Here is an 18,057-nt window from a genome sequence, read left to right as displayed (position 1 = left end):
AATTTTATTTTTATAATTGTTCCCTTGAGACTATAGATTTGTGTGGCTTTTGTAATTTTAAATACATTTAACGTGATATAAAGGAATATCTTTTTAAAGCTTTTTAAAATTTAACACTTTTTAAAATTGCCCTGCATGTACCTGTTGATAAAACAAAAATAAGATATCCAATATCTCTGCTTAGTTTACAGATGTATAATTTTTCTGTGAAACAGGAGCAAACCATTAATTTTTAGCTTTAAGAATACAATGCTCCTCAGTTTGAGAGAGTAAATATTTACTAGCAAATAATACAATAACCAACCATCTGGTAAAAATGTAATACTTGCATTCTGCTCCATATCATATTGTTTCACTTCTGAACTGCAATTGATTTATATTTCTGTAAAAGCAGATGACATGTCCAATTCTATCAAATGAATACTTGTTACATCTTTATGCATTTAAATAAGCCAGTTTTCATTTCACTATGCTAAGTTTACCAAGACTCCAAATTTTTAATGGATAGGGGTGGACATTCTGACAATATGAAAGATTCTAAATAACATTACCAGATGTATTTAATAAATATGTAAATATAGGTAAATCATGACATATGGATTGTTTTACTTGAATTCACATGTGATAATTTTCTTATTCAGAGTGTGGCTATGAATCGCCCATTTCTTTAAGACTCTTGTCCCTTCCGACGAATACTATTAGACCCAATAGTAAAGCAAGTAGTGGTGCATTCAGTTATATTCATACTACTTACAACTCTCTTACAGAGTAAGTTGTACTTACGCACTATAGTAAGTTGACTTTCTCAACTAATAAAATTGAGAACCTAGTATATTGGGCCACATTCCTATTTGCTTGTCTTGAATTTGAAAAGAAAAATCATTCTAAATACTCAGTTTCTCAGTGAAGAAAATAATTGTATTGCTATTATCTCTGTACTTTGTAAATGCAGACCAGAGTTCACATTTGAACTCTGAAGTAATTAAAGGTTTTCTTATTTCTTTATTAGCTGACGGAAGAACAATTTTAGAACATTAACTTAGGACAAAGAATTCAAGTTATGATATTAATATGTTTGATTCATTCCTTTTTTATTGCTTGGCTATAGTCAATTCTTGTGGAGGAATTGACACATATATAGGTTGAACAGCAATACTGAATTTACTTTAAATATAACCCCCTCTCAAATTTCTCAAAGAAAATAAACCCAAATTCAATCTCATTAGAACTTCACCCTACCTCCACCAATGCTTCAGATCTTGTGCTCAGCACAACAAATTTATAAGCTCAATGGAATTAATTCAATGTTTAAAGAAAGCCCCTTGTCCCAGCCTGACAAAAATAGGGTGAATCCATTTACTCTAGAATATAAATGTAATAAATATTCAGTTTATACATTATTGAGAGTAGAGCACAAAACCAATCAAAAGAAAAACATTTAAATTATGAAAATTAACAGGAATGTCTGCAGACTTTCTTTTCAATCTACTTTTAGAACATGAAACGTCAAAAGGGCAAATCCAAAGTATAATGGGGATCAGGACCACATTAGACAGAGTAAAATTTATTCAAATGGTTGGTGTGTTTATATATCATAAGGATCATAAAATATCATCCGCACAGTCCAAGCACACATTGCTTCTGAAGGCACAAAGCTGAACACGAAGTACTTTAAAACTTCAAACATGGCAAATGCATATTGAGAAGAATATATGCAACTTCTTTACATAAAATCAGTTAAAACAACCCTCAGAATTGATCAGGTTACATTTTCTCATTTTATGCTAAGAGTTCATCATACATTATTGTTACAGAGATATTTGTCTCCAGTCCACTTGGATGGCGATAAGAGTCGATTGCTGAAAATAGACAACTGCAAACTTAATTGAAAGTGTTGTGACACTTCAATTAGTTATATTTGCCGTAAGGCAGAATTTGTACATTGAAGAATAATGTGAAACATGACAGGTCATCATAGAGCAAGTTCACCATATCTAATTGCTCAGCAAAACTATGTCAACAATTCAAATATAGAAAGAGCAGTTGTTTTTGAGATTTCTGATGTAACAGTTTTCCAGTGTTCTTTATTTTTGGTTGTGAAGCAAAAGCAGCTAAAGGAGCTGGTTTTTCTTGAAGGCAGTCTGGTTGTCTGCAGTATAAAGAAAATAAAAATTAGATCAATCAGTGAAAAAAACTGTACCCAATATAATCCTGTGCATCAGACTTCTAGTATCATCATCAGCATCATCAGTTCCCTGATAACCTAAAAGTAGAACATAACTTATTCTGTTGTTCCTTCCCAATGGATTATTCATAGATGTTTTTTGCCTCTAGTCATATATCTGTTCTAGTTGTTAGTCATCAAAACTCCATATTTCATGAATGTTGATCCAGTTTTAAAACTATTTTAATAGCCACTGACACATCAGGTGGAAACATGAATTATAAACTAATTCATCATTTTGTCTTAGATTTTTCAAGTATTGTATAATGCACAGGTGTCAAACTCACGGTGTCACATTGCCATCACATGATGTATTGCGATGTTTTTCACTTCGCAGAGTTGGTGGGCATGGCCTGCATGTGACACATACTGGTATAATGCTATGGAGCCATAAGACATAACCACAACCATCCAGTATTTTTTCTTTTGTGGCATAAAGTGATTTACATTTTTACTTGGTCTGACTTGATTGCAACATGTAAAAAACAACCCTACCGATTAAGATATAAATGGCATTACATTTAATTGCAAAAAGTTCTATCCTCTCATTTTCTGAATTAGTCCAACATTCTCAATCACTAACCCCAAAATGGAATGATAAATGTTTAGTAAATGAAGTAAGACCATTTATTTGATCAGTGAAGTTAGAAATCTTGCTCCAAAGGTACAAGCCATAATTCTGGATTTTAAAAACTAGTCATTAATCCAGTATAGATAAGAAGTTGCATAAACTTGCTTTTGAACCATTTAAAATTGATCTTTTCAAATCAGGGTGGATAAAAATCAATGATTTTTTTTAAAAAAATCAGATTTTTTTGATTTAAATTGGATTTTTTTTTATTTAAATCAGATTTTTTTTAATTTTTATCGAATTTATTTTAATAAAAAACTTTTGGGGTAAAAATCTATCGTAAAATAGTTTTCTATTTAAGATACATAAATAATTTAGTTTATTCAGCATGAAATGGAGCTTAGTTATGTAGCATGAGGCTGTATATTCTGCAACACTGGGACTATCGGTGAGTCAACAGTGGGTCAAAGGAGTAGCAGAGATGACAGTTGCTCTTTAAAAATTATGATTTAAATCGAGTTGATTTAAATCAAGCCTTTTTACTAGTGATTTAAATCATGATTTAAATTGTGATTTAAATCAAGTCGATTTAAATCAAATCCACCCTGTTTCAAATACATACAAAAAAATCCCTGTTTTGAAAACTTGGTACAGTTGTTAAAAAGTTTTAAATATACCACTTCCTTAGAATTAGACATATTTATCTCCCAGGTATACTTACAGTGTTTACTATTGCTTGTTGCTACACTATGTCCTGAAATGCACAACTGTAATATTTGGAGATCAAACTTTCATAATAAATCACTCGTCCATTCTTTGCCTTAGATGCTATCTAAGACTTCCTAGTAGATGTAAATTCAGGCAGCTGCAATTCTAAATTTTTGCTTCCCCACCAAACTACACATTTTCTTTATATTATTTATATCCCACCTTTATTATTTTTTTACAAATAACTCAAGGTGCAGAATATATCTAAATACTGCATTTTTTGGTGTATAAGACACACTTTTCCTACCCAAAAAAGTGGGTGGAAATGTCTGTGTGTCTTATACAGCATATATTGAAGCTCCACCCACCCGCTGGCTCCTACCCGCTGGCCTTTGCCTTTCAGCAATTTGCCTCCTTGCATTAAACAGCAAACAGCCTGGTCAGCTTCAGCACAGCCTGATTTAGCATGAGCAGCTGATTGGCGGTTGGATCTGCCTCCCGGAATACCATCTATCAGCTCTTCCAGGCTGCGGGAATTGCTGCCGCACATTGCCACTGCCGCCTATGGCCACCACTGCGCACCCCATTTTCAGCTTCCGTGCGTCCCATTTTTGGCCTCTGCGCACCCCATTTTTGGCCTGTTCCCTAACACAAGACAATCAAGCAAAAAACAATCAAGAAATCACCAAGACACTGATCACACTGTGATCACACTGATCACAGTGAACATCACACAGACACTGATATTACCTATTCATGTAAAGAAACATACAAATAAACACACTTACATAGCACCAAGAACTCCACAGTTCAACCCTGAACTACAGAAACAGGACTAGCTATTTAGTAGCAAAATGATACTTAAGAATTAAATTGCTTCTTAGCAGGAAGGAAAAGGAAACTGGATCCTGGAGTTGAAGGATAACATTTTATCTTTTAACCCCAGAAAGCATCTGTATCAAAGGAAAGGGAACTACCTGCTCCAGCTGAGGAAAAGGGAATTACAATCAGGTTCGTACATATTGGTACAATGACAAGACCCGCAAACAAGCAATAGATAAAAGCAGCTGTAATAAAGGTGTGGCAAAGCATTTCAAATGAGGAAACAATGGTTATGTCATGGGATCCAGACTTCAGGCAGTCTCACTGACTGCAAAAGATTTTAATCTAAGCATTAAAAACAATGCTTATACATGTAATTATGTTAGTTTGTTCTATCTTTAATGGGCCACCAAAACTGGGGATGGGTGTATTAAAATGGCTGTAATTCCTCAATGTTAATGCCATACTTTTTGTCAAACCTCTTGAATGAAAGCTGACCATTTTCACTTTACTCACATCTTGACTCTTTCGTTTCAAATTAAATGGTGGTATACAATTACCATTGTCCCAATTACCATTGTATGTGTATAGATAGATAGATAGATAGATAGATAGATAGATAGATAGATAGATAGATAGATAGTTTGGTCGTTTTCCTATTAAAACATTACAATTCCAGAATTTCTCATCTACCACACTAAAATGTTTCGCCAGTTCAAGACTTATTAGGCTTCTTCAATTTAACATCAATTATTTTAATTAGAGAATAAGACGTGATTTCTGTTTTGTTCAATGATCTCCCACAAAGCAAGAAACTTTTGCTTTTATCTAGTAGTAAGTAAGCATGCGCAAGATGGCAGTCGTGAGGTGAGGTGCTGCGGCTGGATGGAGGACTTTCTGGGGCTCGAGGGGGTGGTGCAGGGGAGCTCGACCATCAGCGACCCCTGATTCGGTCGGATGGCTTCGGGGCGAGGGTTTTGCGATCTTCCTCGCCCCTGGACGCCCCCGGAGTCGGAGGCGGCGAGGGAGAATGTGGCCGCGCTGCTCCAACTCCGCCGACGCCGCCGAGAGCCGAGCCGAGTGGGGAGTGGAGATCGGCGGCGCTGCTGGGAAGGAGAAGGAGAAGGGAGAGTGGAGCCGAGCCGAGCGGAGAGCAGAGAGCGGAGAACGGAGATATGGAGATGTGGCTTGCTGGCGGCGGGGGGGTCAGTCAGCGGAGGGGGCGAGGGTTTTTGAGATCTCCCTCGCCCCTGGACATGCCTAGAGGCGCCGGCGAAGAAGTTGGCTGCGCTGCTCCAACGCCGCCGAAAGTGGTGCTATGGTGGTTTGTTTGTGGGCAGCGATAGCAGCAAGGTGAAAGGGGAAGTATGGCTGTGGGGCAGCGAGTGGTGGCAGCCTGTTGAAATTTCATCTGCCCCACTCAGGAACTTCCTCAGCGGCCCCTGGAAACCGGGAATGGTGGCGTGGATATCAGCGGGGGTGGTGAGGCCGGCCCCAACATTAAACTGGGCCATGGCACACCCCATGGAAGTACTGGAGCTGTTCTCAGGCCCTATTGCCGGAGAAGGGGCCTTGCTAGAGGGTGAAAACTGAGAGGAGCATAACGGACTGGAGAAGAAAGACCCCCTCCCGGGATATCTTGGCAGCTGTAGAGGACCTGGAGGCCCCCTGTGACATCCAATGGAGGCTGGGGTTTGGATTTGTTATCCCGGAAGAACTGAACTATCTGAGGAATGTAGGGCTGGGGGGCGACGGAGGAGTTTTCCGTCACATAGATACCAGCCCTTTTCTCCTCCCCCTCCCAGGTACTGTGTCTGCCTAAATGGGCTTATTATTTGCCCTAATTGAGGGAATCTTCTTTCTCCCCCCCCCTTTTCTTCCCCTCTTCCTTCTTCCCCTTCCCTTCTTCCCTTTTTTTCATCGGGACTTACTCGAATATGATCTTGAGTATAAGACTTTGCCAAGTATTTTCCATCTTCACCCCTGGCGTGACTCATAGACTGACTGATAGACTGATAAATCTTTCTTCCGACCATGGTCAGCCAAATTGATGCAACTGTTGAGGGGTCCTCTATTACATCATGGCTCTTGTCTGTGGGAGAACTTTTTCAATCTACGGCCCCGTGGGGTTCCGCTGTGAGAGGGCGGGCCGGAGGTCGCCCCCATTGGAGGAGATAATTTAGGACCCTCCTGCTGTTGTGGGAGGACAGTTGAGACACCAACAGCACATCGATGAACAATTGGCTGTGTTACATCTTTTGTGAAGTCCCCTGTCTGAGCTTTGGGCCTCCATCGCTGCATTTTGGAGATGTATACGACTGCAGATCTTCTTGCGCTGCGAGATTCCCCCTTCTCGCAGATGTGGCCCTCCTCACTATCGAGGGCCCACCTCAAGGAAGGGTTTTGGGACCCAGAGAGGTGGCATGTGAAAACGAGGGGATTGAGGGGTTTTTTAACAAAATTTTTAGTCAAATTTTTAAGGGGTCCTAGGGAGGGGGAGGGTCAGATTGGAATTCGGGCTGTGGGTATGGGGGATAACCCACAAGGGGGAGGGTCGGGTCTGGCAGTGAAGCGTGGTGTGGGGGATGGAGGGCCCGGGATCGAGGGGGGGGTTAGAGCTTGTCCGGATAGTTTTTTGAACATCAGTACTGTAGGTGGGAGGGGTAGATATGGCGGGAGCAGGGGGCCATATCGTGTTAGGGGAGTGCGCACTCGCTGTCTACGAGCGGTGGCATGCTCCGGCCCCCAAGGCTCTACTCGCTCCTCAGGTTGCATAGACCCTCAGGACCCAGGCCTTCGGCTGATGCTGTGCAATGCCAGGTCCGTAGTAAATAAAGCCCCCCTCATCTGTGATCTTGTTCAGGAGGGGGGTGCGGACCTGGCAGGTATTACGGAGACCTGGTTGGGCCAGGAGGGGGGGGTTCCCCTCGTTGAAATGTGCCCGCCAGGTTTCCAAGCATTCCATCAGCCGAGGTCACAGGGGAGGGGCGGGGGGGTAGCGGTTATCATTAAAGAAGGTCTGAGACCGAGGGAGGCCACTGTTCCTCAGACGGCCGGCTGTGAATCCCTTTTTGTGAAATGGGGTCATGGGGTTCAGATGGGTTTGCTGATCACGTACCTGGCTCCCTGCCACGTGGCAACAGCCCTGCCCGAGCTACTCAATGTCATCGCCGCGGTGGCGGTTGATACCCCTAAGCTTATGGTTATGGGGGATTTCAACCTGCCGTCCGTGGGTGAGACGTCAGAGATGGCTCGGGAGTTCATGGCTTCCATGACAGCTATGGACCTGACCCAGTTAATTCATGGCCCTACCCACACAGGGGGAAACACGCTGGATCTGGTTTTTGTCTCTGGACAGTGGTTGAGGGATCTTGATATAGGGGATATAGTTACTGAACCCTTGTCATGGTCAGATCACTCTCTCCTTCGTCTCGACTTTCAAACCGCTGCACCCCGCCGCAGGGAGGCGGAGCCGGTCAGATGGTTCCGCCCCAGGCGCCTGATGGAACCTGACAGATTCCAGACGGAGCTTGGGCCATTTCCTGAGGTTCTGGCACACGCCTCGACTGGAGACCTGGTGGCCGCCTGGGATAGGGCGGCTGCTGGTGCTCTGGATCGGGTCGTGCCTTTGCGGCCTCTGACCCGGCGCCGATCTCAATTGGCTCCTTGGTTTACCGAGGAGCTGAGGGAGTTGAAGCGCCGGAAAAGACGCCTAGAGAGTAGTTGGAGGGCCAGTCTTCTTGAATCTGACCGGACACTAGTAAGATCCCACATTAGGAATTACTTAGTGGCGATAAAAGCAGCGAAATGTAGTTATTTTGCTGCTCTTATTGCGTCATCAGATAATCGCCCGGCCGCCCTCTTTAGGGTGACCCGCTCCCTGCTCCACCAGGAAGCGCGGGAGGACCCCTTGGAGGGTAGAGCCGAGGATTTTGTTCAGTATCTGTATGACAAAATCACTCAGATTCGGGAAGATTTGGACTCCGACTGGGTAGTCTCAGGGGGAGAGACAGGGGCAGGTCTTGAGAATGTTATCTGGGATGAGTTTGATCCTGTGACCCCTGAGGACGTGGACAGGATTCTGGGTAGACTGAACGCGACCACTTGTTTATTGGACCCGTGTCCTTCCTGGTTAGTACTGGCTTCCCGGGAAGTGACACGAGGCTGGCTCCAGGGGATTATAAACGCTTCGCTGAGTGAGGGTGACTTTCCCGCCGCCTTGAAAGAGGCGGTGGTGAGGCCTCTCCTCAAGAAGCCTTCCCTGGACCCGGCAATGTTGGTAAATTATCGTCCGGTCTCCAATCTTCGCTTTGTTGCGAAGGTTGTTGAGAGTGTGGTCGCGCAACAGCTCCCCCAGCACCTGGATGAAACGACGTATCTGGATCCGTTCCAGTCGGGCTTCAGGCCCGGGTACAGCACGGAAACGGCATTGGTCGCGTTGGTTGATGATCTCTGGAGGGCTCGGGACAGGGGGTGCTCCTCTGTCCTGGTCTTGTTAGATCTCTCAGCGGCTTTTGATACCATCGACCATGGTATCATGCTGCACCGGTTGGAAGAGTTGGGGGTGGGAGGCACTGTGTTGCGGTGGTTCTCCTCCTTTCTCTCTGACCGGTCGCAGTCTGTGTTGACAGGGGGACAGAGGTCGACCCCGAGGCCCCTCATATGTGGGGTGCCGCAAGGGTCGGTCCTCTCGCCTCTCCTGTTCAACATTTATGTGAAGCCGCTGGGCGAGATCATCCGTGGTTTCGGGGTGGAGTACCATCAGTACGCTGACGACACCCAGCTGTACATCTCCACCCCGGATCACCCCAACGATGCCCTTGAAGTGATGTCCCGGTGCCTGGAGGCCGTACGGATCTGGATGGGGAGGAACAGGCTCAGGCTCAACCCATCCAAGACTGAGTGGCTGTGGTTTCCGACGTCCCGATATAGTCAGTTGACGCCATCACTGACTATTGGGGGCGAATCATTGGCCCCCACGGAGAGGGCTCGCAACTTGGGCGTCCTCCTGGACTCACGGCTGTCTTTAGAAGAGCACTTGACGGCCGTGACCGGGAGGATTTTTCATCAGGTTCGCCTGATTCGCCAGTTGCGTCCCTTTCTGGATCGGGACTCTTTACGCACGGTCACTCATGCCCTTGTCACCTCCCGCCTGGACTATTGCAACGCTCTCTACATGGGGCTCCCCTTGAGGAGCACCCGGAGGCTCCAACTGGCGCAGAGTGCGGCCGCGCGGATGGTAATGGGAGCGACATGGCGTTCCCATGTAACACCTCTCCTGCGCGAGCTGCACTGGCTCCCGGTGGTCTTCCGGGTGCGCTTCAAGGTTTTGGTTACCACCTTTAAAGCGCTCCATGGCTTAGGACCCGGGTACTTGCGGGACCGCCTACTACCACCAATAGCCTCCCACCGGCCGGTACGCTCCCATAGAGAGGGGCTCCTCCGGGTGCCGTCAGCCAAACAATGCCGACTGGCGGCCCCCAGGGGGAGAGCCTTCTCTGTGGGGGCACCTACTATCTGGAACGAGCTCCCCCCAGAGATACGGAGGATCCCGGATCTGCGCACCTTCCGCCGCGCCTTAAAGACCTTACTATTTCACCAGGCCGGCCTGGCCTAATTTTCCCCCTCTTTTATAAAAGATTTTTAAAATTTTAAATATTTTTTAGTATTTATATATTCAATTTTAAATTGGTTTTAAAAGTTTGGGGTTTTAAATTTGTCGGGGCCAAAATTATTTAATTTGATTTTATTCTATTTTTTAAATTTTGTATTGTATGTGTTTTTATTGTTTGGCTGTGCACCGCCCTGAGTCCTTCGGGAGTAGGGCGGTATAGAAATCTAATAAATAAATAAATAAATAAATAAATTATCTCAAAGGACCCATCGGATTATCTCAAAGATGCTTTTTCAAGAGGCAACTTGACTTTCTGGTTTTTCTTTAAAGATGTTTCGCTTCTCATCCAAGAAGCTTGTTCAGCACTGGCTGGATGATGGGGAATGGAAGGATTTATATTTTTTTGCTGACAGCTGGTCATTTGCATTCTTTTAGAGCAGGAGCGTCAAACTTGCGTTGTCATGTGAAGTATCGAGACTTTCCCCCTCTTTGCTAAACCGGCCTTGGCCAGTGCATGATGCATGAGTTTAACAGCCCTGTTTTAGAGAGTGGCTGAGGGCACTTGGAGGTTTGTCTGTGTCCTCAGGGTCACCTGAGCAATGGGTGTGGAGCCTTCTTGGAATTGCTGAAAGGACTGTGTTGTGGAGCTGTGCCTTTTCTGCCCTGTGTCCCTTCACTATTGAACACAGGCGCAGGTAGTTCCATTCAGGCAGAGCTGAAGAAGCTTCTTGAATGAGAAGCGAAACGACTTCAAAGAAAAACCAGGAAGTTTAATTGCTTCTTGAAAAAGCACCTTTGGGACAACCATGACCTGGATGACTGAGAATCTCCATAGACATCCGTCTGGGATTTACATTATTGCCGGGCCAAAGGAAATGGCCTAATGCAGGGCTGGGCCACTGTGGCCCTTCTACAACCTGTGGACTTCAACTCCCAGAATTCCTGAGACAGCTTGGCTGTCTCAGGAATTCTGGGAGTTGAAGCCCACAGGTTGTAAGAGGGCCACAGTTGCCCACCCCTGGCCTAATGCGATCCTGGAAGCAGAGGTTTCACCGAGTCTCGGTACAGCTTGTGGGTCGTACCTCACATCCCAAAAGATAAAACCACACACCACAAGCCCCAACCGCCGGCTTCACACTATTTACGACATTCAAAAGTGGTCAAACGGAATCCTGCTGATTTCTCTTCAAATCTGGAACTCTCGCTCTTGGGACCCGTTATCACTCCGTCATCCCCCGTGCCAAGCGGTCTCCTTCGTCTCCCTGAGCCGCCGCCCTTTCCCACTCACCCCTCGCTACAGCCGCTTCAAGGTAGCAGATAAACGAAGACGAAGAGCACGAAGTCGAAGAGGATCATCAGCCAGAAGTCCAGCCAGTAGGACGTCCCGGAGAGAGGGGGCCCGCAGGAGATGTTCCCCGTCGTTCCGGTCACCTCGGCTGCCAGCCGGTCCGGTTCATGGTCAGTCTTTCGGCGGTCTCGTACCTCAACGCCTTCCGCAGCCTCCATTGTCCCCCACACGGAAAGGATTTCTTCCGCGAACGGCGCCCGGCGTACATAAGACAGTTACTACCATAGAAACACACACACAAAAAAAAGGAGAGGCACAATAGCGATGTTTCCGGTAGAGACTTCCGGTGAGGTGAGGCCCTTATTATGTCTGTTCAGAAGCCTACGGTTGATCCACTGCGAACGTGAACTCTGTACGGCACAGAAATTGTGGTTGGGATGGTAGAAACCTGGGCTTGGATGCCCGTGGCGGTGCGTAGAGATAATAAGGAGTTTACATTCCTTGCAAAGATGTGTTGTTTTCATTTAGGCTCAAACAGAAGCAATCGTTTTTCTCGCAGTAGAGCACGGATCGCCAATCTTGGCAACTTTAAGGCTTGTGGACTTCAGCTCCCAGAATTCCTCAGCCAGCAAAGCTAAGCAAAGCTGGCTGACGAATTCTGGGAGTTGAAGTCCATAAGTCTTAAAGTTGCCAAGATTGGAGACCCCTGCAATAGAGGTTAATTTAGTGGGTTGTTTTTTGTTTTTGTTTTTTAAGTTGGCAACTTTTAAGGTGTGTGGAATTAGCAGAGTTCTCTAGTCATAATGCTAGAGGGATGCAAGAGCATCTACCATCTGCTGACCTATTGATACCAAGGCTCCCAACTAAGGGATGACCTCACCCAGTGGTTTCAAAGGGATGGCAAAGGAAAAGGGAGGTTGAGCTCTGAGGCAGGTCCAAGTGAGGAACAGAGGAACTGCTCTGTCAACAGAAATGGAAGCAAGCCACAGAGGAAAGAATCAGTTTGGTGTAAGTGGTTAAGGTGCTGGCCTAAAAACAAGGACACTAAGTTCCAGTCCCTCCTTAGTCATGAATGTTGCTTGTCTGCTTTTGAATCACTGTTGGGTCTCTATTCTCCAAAGCATCTGAAGGCAGGACAAATAGTGGAATGGTTTATGACCAGAACTCATGGGTGTTCCATCACTGGAGATTTTTAAGAAGAGATTGGACATTCATTTGTCTGGAATGGGATAGGTCTCCTGGTTGAGGAGGGATTAGAAGACTTCCAAGTTCTTCAACTCATATTCTGTACTCCCATTTTCAGCCCACCCCACTTCAGAGGGTTACTGTGGGAGAGGAAGGAGTATTATGTATATTCACAGCCTTGAGTTTCTTATAAAATAGTAAAGGCAGAATAAAAATCTAATGAATAAATAAACCATAGTATAGCACCTCCTACCAAACTTTGCAGTTAGTTCAGAAGGATAATTTGATTGGTGTATCAAAAACTCAAAGAGCTTTGACCTTTATGAGAGGTCAAGAAGCACAAAAATGGGTACACTACCATTATCCTAGTTCCAGATAAAGTCGTCAACCAGTGGAGCCAGTGCTATTTCTATACTGTCATCCTGGCCTGAAACCTGATTGACACTGTTTTAGTTTAAACAAAATACATGTTTTAATTAATATATTTAAAATATACATAATCGATGCACACTTTTTAGTAAGTGTGCATTTAGTAATGCACACTTTTAAGTTTTTTTTGTTGTTGTTGTTGTTGTTGTTTTAATTTGATTTATATGCCGCCCTTCTCCGAAGACTCAGGGCGGCTTACAATGTGCTCAGCAATAGCCTTCATCCTTTTTGTATATTTATACAAAGTCAGCTTATTGCCCCCACAAACTGGGTCCTCATTTCACCTACCTTAGAAAGGATGGAAGGCTGAGTCAACCTTGAGCCTTGGCGAGATTCGAACCCTGCAGTAATTGCAGGCAGCTGGTCTTAATAAGCTTAATAACAGGGTGCCTTAAACCCCTGTACTACCAAGGCTGAAAAGTGATCACCACAGTTGTTAAGTTAGTAACATGGTGGTTAAGTTAATCTGGCTTCTCTATTGACCTTGCATGTCAGAAGTTCACAAAAGGTAATCACATAACCCCTGGTTGCTACAACTGTCGTAAATAAAGTCAAGCATCCAAATTTTGATCACACAACCATGCAACGGTTGTTAAGTGTGAAAAATGGTCATAAGTCAATGTTTTCAATGCTCTAATTTTGAACAGTCACCAATGAATTGAGGACTACTTGTAATCCTATAGAAGTTCTAACTATGTGATCATTAAAAGTTGACACTAATTTAACAGCAAATAATCATCTTGAAAGAGAAGGCCCCAGCTAAAATTCTCCATCTTTTCTAGTCATTTGTATTAGGATTTCATTGGCAAATACTGAAAATCACACGACATTGAATCTCTATTGTGGTCTAATGTGGATATTATTTGTTAAATGATATGGGGGCAATAGGCTTGATTATATACTGGTGAGTTAGATCTGTGTATTAATAGATGGTCCAGTAAAATGGTTTTGTTTTTGTTTTTTTGTTTTGTTTTTTAAAAAGGGAAATTGGTCAACTATTGGAGCCCAGGAATTTTTCATAGTTCACAGACACATTAATAAGTATCATTTTTAAAAGCACTTCATGAGCAGTAACTGAAAGAAATTGATTGCATATAGTTCCTTAAAAATTGAGATCATTAATGTGAATATTGTCTTTTTTGAAGGAGTATTTAGACCATGATTATCTGAGTGGAATCTGAATTAGTTTGTCTGGGCTTGTTCTTCATTTTAAAGCCAGATTAATTTTAAGACAGATGAGGTAGAGTTTCTTACAGTTGTATTTTAATATGTACTGTAATTTTTAAATTTGGACTTCTTGAACCAAGAATTTCTTCCTAAGTAGAAATTTGTGTTTTTCTTAGTTTTTCAATACCAAATCAAGGTGAAAAAAGACTACTGGACAGAATTTTGTTGTTGTTGTTAGTTGTGAAGTCGTCCACTCTAATGGACATAAATTAGGATACATTATATTAGGTGACATTTTGATGAGAATGTGTGTACAAAATTTGTTCTTTCCAAATCTACATAAAAATAGTGAGAGGAATCACAAAAATAAAAACTAATGAGGAAATGTGGCAAATTAAAAAGGTTAGAACTAGGTAAATTTGAAAAAAAACATTTGTATGGTATTTGGATCGGACTAGATAGTTCTTAAAAGTGTTTTATTTTATAAAGGATTGATAATTTATTTTAAATATTGAGTTAAATAAGCGATTATTCACAACAACAATGAAAGACAATGTCTTATAGAATATGGAATAGAAATAAGGTTTATTTTTTCCCATTTATAAAAAGTAAATTTTATATTCATACTCAGCGATACCATTTAGCTAAATTGTTATGGTACATAAAAGATAAATACATCTTAAATGAATATTAGTACTTAGCTACTTTGTATTTGGGTAAGAAAATGTAAAGAAAACACAAGTGATCTTCTGATGGTTTTCAGTCTTCACCAATAGTTGTTTATGCTTTCTTGAAGAATCTTTTGGCTATTACTCCTTCGTAGGTGTAAGTCTGAAAAGATTTTATTTTTAAAATAAGTAAAACAGGTCAGAATATCAGCAATATTTTTCTGGATTTACAGTGCTTATATTCCCAAACTATAGAATAGTTTCATTCTATATTCCAGAAACCAGCCCTTTTTAAGGCCACAGAAATAGGCTAAAATCAATATTTATTGTTAAATAATGACCCATAAATAGATGACACATAGTCCTGTTTGAACAGTTTTGATTAATCCTAGTATTTACTCAACAATATAGCAGTTGATGTATCCAGAAAGAGAAATGCTCCTGGAATTATTAACTAAATTGTGTCAGAAGTTAAGAAGTTCATTCCCAAAATGAGCTACAATAAAATCCAAGAAGCACTTATGGTTGGATCAGGAAATTGTTTATTGTGGTAGGGCCCATATTAGCAAGCAGGCAGAGATGAGACTATTGGAAAAAGCAAACCTAGACAAAATTGGATTGTGGAATGGAATCCTGGAAGGAGCATTAGATGTGGCCAGGATTCATGACAAGGCTACACTTATGATTAATATATTGTCAGACATTTTAAAATTGGTTTTCAATTTTAGAAGAGGTTGTTATTTCAGGTTGTAATCTGATTTTTTTCCCTTTTGCTTCAGCTCCATAACTGGCTTCTCAACTATTTCTTTTCTTACAACTGTAAGTAAATATTTAATAAAGTTTTTGTTCTTTTGTTAAAACGTCTCAGTTCCTTGTTAAGATAATATGAGTTTCTATTGTTGTTGATTACTGTATATAAAAAATACCAATGATACACTTACCTGAATCATTTCGTCTCCTACAAGTTCTCGGAGTGCGTCAAGTTTCTTTCCATTATCCTTTCGGTTGAATGAGCCTATTAGTTGGTTTCCTTTCAGGTCCCAGGCCCCCTACAGTACACAGCATGCATATAAGGAAGGAGCGGAAAGAGAGAGGAAGGAAGATTTTTAGATGTTGAACATATTAGTAACTGGTTATAACAAAAGTGTGTGTGTTTTGGAATCCTTTGTCTCTCAACCATTTTGTCACCTAACCCAGGAGATCAGAAACTAACTCCTGTGAGAAAAGATTGATGAAACCAGGAATATTTATCCATGAGAACAGTAATTGAGGTGGGCTATGGTAGCCCACATCAACAGCAAAACACTATAATATTAAGAAGAAGAAAAAGTTTTCTTACATTGAGTTCAGTTCCATCAGCTAAACTGTAGTCAAAATTCACTCCCAAAGTGAACACTATCTCTATGCTGCGGAAATTGCTGTTTTCTTGAACGGTGAATTTGTTTCCGTCTTGTTTGATTGTGAGCTTCAGGTTGTCATGGGCTCCAAGCTTCCTCTTCACTAAATTAATACCTATGAAGGTTAAAAGAGTGTGGGTCAGTTGCACAGCAGACTGATACTTTTTAAATACTTATTTTAAATAAATTGTCTAAATGGAGTAGGCTAGAATAGGACAATTTGAGTCTGTCCTCTGTAATTCATGTTTGTCTAGGTTTTGGTTTTAAAGGCTAATACAACCAGTTTACAAGGATCTGCTCATGGTTTCTTAGGGATTTTAATCCATGTGGAATTATACATGATGTATATCTTGGACTACTAATGTGGCATCCCTTCTCTTTTCCATATCTGCCAGTAGCTGAGTTCACAAACCCCAAATCAAGCAAAATATGGGTGATGAATAAGCACATAAACCCAACCCCCACTTAACAATAGGCAAATCCTTTTTTTTTTAATGCAATCTGAAGAGAAGCCAAAATATTGTCAAAGGTCAAATTGCTTAGATCAGCTAAATATACATGATCTGATACTTCTGAACTGGAAAATAATGTTATTACAAAAAAGGAGAAGAGGAAGCTCTGGATGCAGTATTAAGTAAAATTACATCAAGTTATACAGCATTTAGTTTACTTTTGTAATAAAAAAGCCTAAAGAAAGTACCAAGGGAAAATTAGACATCAGTGCAACCACATAGAACACAAGTACTGATTATTAACAATAGAAAACCAATCATTCTAGAGTCAAATAACTAATGGGAAGTAGCACATATGAAAACAATAAATTCCATTGAAAAAGGAAGTATAGACCTAGAGGAGAATCTGGGAAACAATATATATCATGTTTGAGACCATAATAATGAGAATTACAAATAGAGGATGAAATAAAAAATCTTGCTGGAAGACTTACGACTCTCATCTCGGTCTGCTGCATACAATCTTGCCTAGATTCCAGAACAGAATCTACCCAGACTGGTTGTGAGATGGTATGTGAGCAGGAATTGGTAATTGAAACTTGCTAAAGAAACTAATGTTTTCATTGTTTGATTTTTGTGTTCATGGTCTACAGTTGCCAGGATCCTAAATCTTTTGACACCGAACCCTGGGTGCAGTTGATGTTTAAGAAATTATTAGATTTCTTAATATTAGCTTTTGTAGAACGCAAAGCCACTTAGGTTAGATTCTGAGAGTCTCAGTCTTAGGAAGCCAGAAAGTTTATGAGAGTCTCAGAAAGCTAGTTTTTGAGAAAAGGGAAGTCAGCAATGACTTTTTACCTATAACAGCAGAATGACAGTATAAATTAAATATGGAAAAAAAGAGAGAAAACAAAGCCTTGTAGAGTGGATGTGTACAAGAAAGTAGGGATTGGAATTGTATATATTTGGAAGCAGGAAAGTCAAGTTTCTAAGATTTGAAGAGCCAACATGGAAAAAAAAGGGGATGCCTTGTGGACTTTGGTTTAAGTCTTTCCTTAGGCATGAAGAAAAAAAATCATTTGTCAACGTTTCTGTTTGTCACAGAAAGAAATGTACAAACCTGAAAGTATGTAGGTTTACCAGTAAATCTTTGAGGGAAGGATAATTTTAAAGAATTAAAAAACTGGAATGAAAGTCCAGGGATTAATAAAGAAGAATGCCAGGGATTAGTAGCAAGCATTTTGAATTGCATCAGCAATCTGTTTTTTCTTAAGCAAGGAAATGCAGATCTTACCCATTACTTCCATGAACTTTTCATAGTTTTCACTCTTCTCTATTTTCCAGGTGCCATCAAATGCCATGGTTGTTAGCTATTATGAGGAAATGTAGAACTAAAAGAAGGTTTCCTATCCAATCTAGAGTAAAGCTTTCTGAAGGGGTAATTTATATCTTCATTTATCTTGAAAGCAATTCATACACTGATGTGGCTGACTAAAGTACAATTAGTCAGGTGATCCAATAAGATTAAATTA

The 18,057-nt window shown here is 41.7% G+C and overlaps 1 protein-coding gene and 2 long non-coding RNA genes across 3 annotated transcripts; 1 reads left to right on the top strand and 2 right to left on the bottom strand.

Annotated features, from left to right (window-relative positions):
* Positions 1–1,070: 1,070 nt before the first annotated feature.
* On the bottom strand, positions 1,071–11,585 carry LOC117654617 (uncharacterized). Its single transcript, XR_004588344.2, has 2 exons — positions 11,228–11,585; positions 1,071–2,149 (listed from the first exon to the last, which is right to left on the bottom strand). It is a non-coding gene; the product is annotated as an uncharacterized LOC117654617 (long non-coding RNA).
* On the top strand, positions 11,578–15,500 carry LOC117654619 (uncharacterized). The gene is made up of 2 exons (XR_004588345.3): positions 11,578–11,697; positions 15,456–15,500. It is a non-coding gene; the product is annotated as an uncharacterized LOC117654619 (long non-coding RNA).
* On the bottom strand, positions 14,693–17,978 carry FABP2 (fatty acid binding protein 2). The gene is made up of 4 exons (XM_034401389.2): positions 17,820–17,978; positions 16,016–16,188; positions 15,618–15,725; positions 14,693–14,839 (listed from the first exon to the last, which is right to left on the bottom strand). The coding sequence occupies exons 1-4, from the start codon at positions 17,884–17,886 to the stop codon at positions 14,789–14,791; spliced, it is 399 nt and encodes a 132-aa protein (XP_034257280.1). The 5' UTR covers positions 17,887–17,978; the 3' UTR covers positions 14,693–14,788.
* Positions 17,979–18,057: the final 79 nt, after the last annotated feature.

Source organism: Pantherophis guttatus, chromosome 8 (assembly GCF_059756535.1).
Source record: "Pantherophis guttatus breed Tessera chromosome 8, ASM5975653v1, whole genome shotgun sequence".
In the NCBI taxonomy this organism is placed as follows: Eukaryota; Metazoa; Chordata; class Lepidosauria; order Squamata; family Colubridae; genus Pantherophis; species Pantherophis guttatus.
The sequence above is the reverse complement of the archived record's forward strand: the minus strand, read 5'-3'. Positions and strand labels throughout refer to the sequence as shown.

Bases quoted from the DNA above. Each gene is read 5' to 3' on its own strand.
- FABP2 (XM_034401389.2), bottom strand. From the start codon at position 17,886: ATGGCATTTGATGGCACCTGGAAAATAGAGAAGAGTGAAAACTATGAA. The intron at 15,726-16,015 runs GTAAGAAAACTT...TGTGTACTGTAG, and splicing joins CTGATGGAACTGAACTCAAT to GGGGCCTGGGACCTGAAAGG. The intron at 14,840-15,617 runs GTAAGTGTATCA...AAATCTTTTCAG, and splicing joins TAGGAGACGAAATGATTCAG to ACTTACACCTACGAAGGAGT.